Source organism: Cucurbita maxima, unplaced genomic scaffold (assembly GCF_002738345.1).
Source record: "Cucurbita maxima cultivar Rimu unplaced genomic scaffold, Cmax_1.0 Cma_Scf00009, whole genome shotgun sequence".
Lineage (NCBI taxonomy): Eukaryota > Viridiplantae > Streptophyta > Magnoliopsida > Cucurbitales > Cucurbitaceae > Cucurbita > Cucurbita maxima.
This window is the reverse complement of record NW_019272025.1, coordinates 5,723,281-5,725,901: the sequence shown is the minus strand read 5'-3', so window position 1 is coordinate 5,725,901 and position 2,621 is coordinate 5,723,281. Positions and strand designations below refer to the sequence as shown.

General features: G+C 40.4%; 1 protein-coding gene across 1 annotated transcript in view; it reads right to left on the bottom strand.

Annotated features, from left to right (window-relative positions):
* The window catches only part of LOC111484040 (probable pectinesterase 48), a 1,202-nt gene extending 839 nt beyond the window's left edge, over positions 1 to 363 (bottom strand). The window contains exon 1 of the mRNA XM_023130453.1: positions 1 to 363. This exon is cut by the window's left edge and continues 111 nt beyond it. Coding sequence (XP_022986221.1) covers positions 1 to 363 — 363 coding nt within the window.
* Positions 364 to 2,621: the final 2,258 nt, after the last annotated feature.

The following is a 2,621-nucleotide window of genomic DNA, read 5'->3' as shown; positions in this document are numbered from 1 at the left end:
GTTAGGAGAGCCATAAAGGGTAATGAATGGCTTATTCCTATCGATCGTAACCTTCTCTTTATAAACCCCTCCTCCAATCCAAATCACGACGCGCTTGGTGTTACCAACAGGAACGCTGGCAATGGCTTTGGTGATAGTCTTGAAATCTCCACTTCCGTCGGCCCTTACTTTGACGACGGTGGAGCTTTCTTCAGCGGCCACAAGGGCTGGATCAAGATCCGCCTTGCGGGCCGCTAAGGGCTTCACATGTTCCGAAAACCAAGATTCTAATCGCGACTTTTCTGCCGGAACCTCTGATGTAGCACAGGAGATGGGTGCAAAAGCTGCTAGGAAGACCACCAATGTTGTGAGAGCAATATTCATATTTAAGTTATTTATTTTATTTTTTAAATAAGGATGGGTGGATGAGTACGTTGGGATTATATAGAATGAGGGGCCCCACTGTGAACCATAAGAATCTACGTAACATTTGGAGTGGTTTTACCTTTCGTGGACGACTATTTCCTCCAAACAAAAATCTAATTTTAAAACAACATTTTATTTTCTTCGAAATAAAAGGCTCTTTTTTTTTTTTTTTAATAAAAAACTATTTTTTTTCTCCCGAAATAATAGGCTCGTAGAAGAGCCCTTGAACTTTCTTTAAAAAAAAAAAAAAAAATGAAGAAAATGGGTAAGATTTTGTTCATATTAAAAGGCACTAGAAACTTATATTATCCTCATGGTCCCATCATATTGTATTTTCGGCCCATACTTAAGATCCAACACGGCCCAATAAGAAAGGGGAATAGGCCCAAACTATACTAATTATAACGGCCGACTTGAAGGGCCCGGCCCAACAGTCGTCTCCAAAATTTTCTTCCTCTCTCTGTTTACCAGTGTTGGAGGAGTTTTGGCGGTAAGGAAGATTTGATGGCGCGTCGAGCTGTTGTTCCTCAACGACAACTACGAATCAGAGGTGTGTTTCTCGAGAGCTACGTTTTTCTTTCAATTTCGAAATTGTAAGATTACTCGGTTGGAACGTTTTTCTGTGAACTTGTCATAATTCCTGTTTTTGGTGGATTAATTTTAGAATCTTAATGTGCGGGACTTTGCTTGATTCCAGTTATTTTCTCATTGTTAGGGCTTTGTTCTTGTTCCCTGAGTTCTTATAACTGATTTTGAAATTCCATTGAATTCTTAACTTATCATTCGAGTACTTTGATGGAGCAGATGGCAGCAATGAATTGGCCGTAGTTGAATACATGGATGAGAGGTATAAGTTTGTCTTTGATACTCATGTCACCTTGTTTTCTCGAACCTTACATATGCATATGTCTCACTTAGCTTGAATGCACTCTCTTTGCGTATGCCTCGGGTGTTAACCTCGAAAGTCGGAGTTCCATAGGGAATTTGACGAGCTTTCATATTTCATAAAAACCCCATGCCCAAATTCCCTATGGAACCCTGACTTTTGCGGTTAAGGCACGGGGCCGTACTCGGCCCTTCAACCAGCTTATCTATGACGCTTATGTCTACTACTCGTTGTCCCTATGTTTCTTATGTCTTGTTTTCTATTCAATGCACACGTTATATGGTGTGTTAGATGTGTTGTCCCTATTTTGCTTATGTCTCATTTCCTCTTCCATGCACACGTTATATGGTTTGTTGGATGATGCACCGTCTCTGTTGGTCGCATCATGACACTTTAGAACCACATGCCCAAATTCTCTCTGGAACCTCGACTTTCGAGGTTAAGGCCCAGGGACCTACCCGTCCCTTCAACAAGCGTATCTTTGACACTCATGTCTATTACTCGTTGTCCCTATCTTGCTTATGCCTCGTTTTCTATTTATATGGTGCATTGGATGCATTGTCCCTATCTTGCTTATGCGTTGTTTTCTTTTCAATATGGTTTGTTGGATGATGCATCGTCCCTTCCGCATCAACACTTCAAAATTTCTTTTCATTAATTAGGTAGAATAGTTAAAAGGGTTAAAAAGTCAAAATTACCTAAATTCACTATGGAACCCCGAATTTTGAGGTTAAGGTTGGGGCCCTACCCGACCCTTCAACAAGATTATTTGTGGCGTTCATGTCTATTACTCGTTGTCCCTATCTTGCTTATGCCTCGTTTTCTATTTATATGGTGCATTGGATGCATTGTTCCTATCTTGCTTATGCTTTGTTTCCTTTTCAATGTAAACGTTATATGCCTCGTTTCTTATTCAACGTACACATTATATGGTGTGTTGCCCCTTGGTCGCATCATGACATTCCTCTCTATTTGACACCTCATGTGGCCGGGTGGGCACTTCTTGAGGGTTACTGTATTGTTTGTCTCTTCATAAAGCATCATTATGTTCATTAAAAGGAAGGAGGGAAGCTCCACTAGAAAAATATTGGAGGGGAAAAATACTTCGAATATGAACTTGTTCCCATTCAATAGTCAACAATTCTTGACGGTATCGAGCTGGAACAATCTGTTCTTTGAATACCTGGATTCAATGCCAAAGAATTTATGTTTACCATATAGTATTCATCTCGACTTGGCGATAAATAAAGCATCCGCACTTTTTTTTGGTCTTCACGTGATCGGATGAGCGTCACTTGAGAGTAATCCCTTGTCTATTTTGCATGTCGGG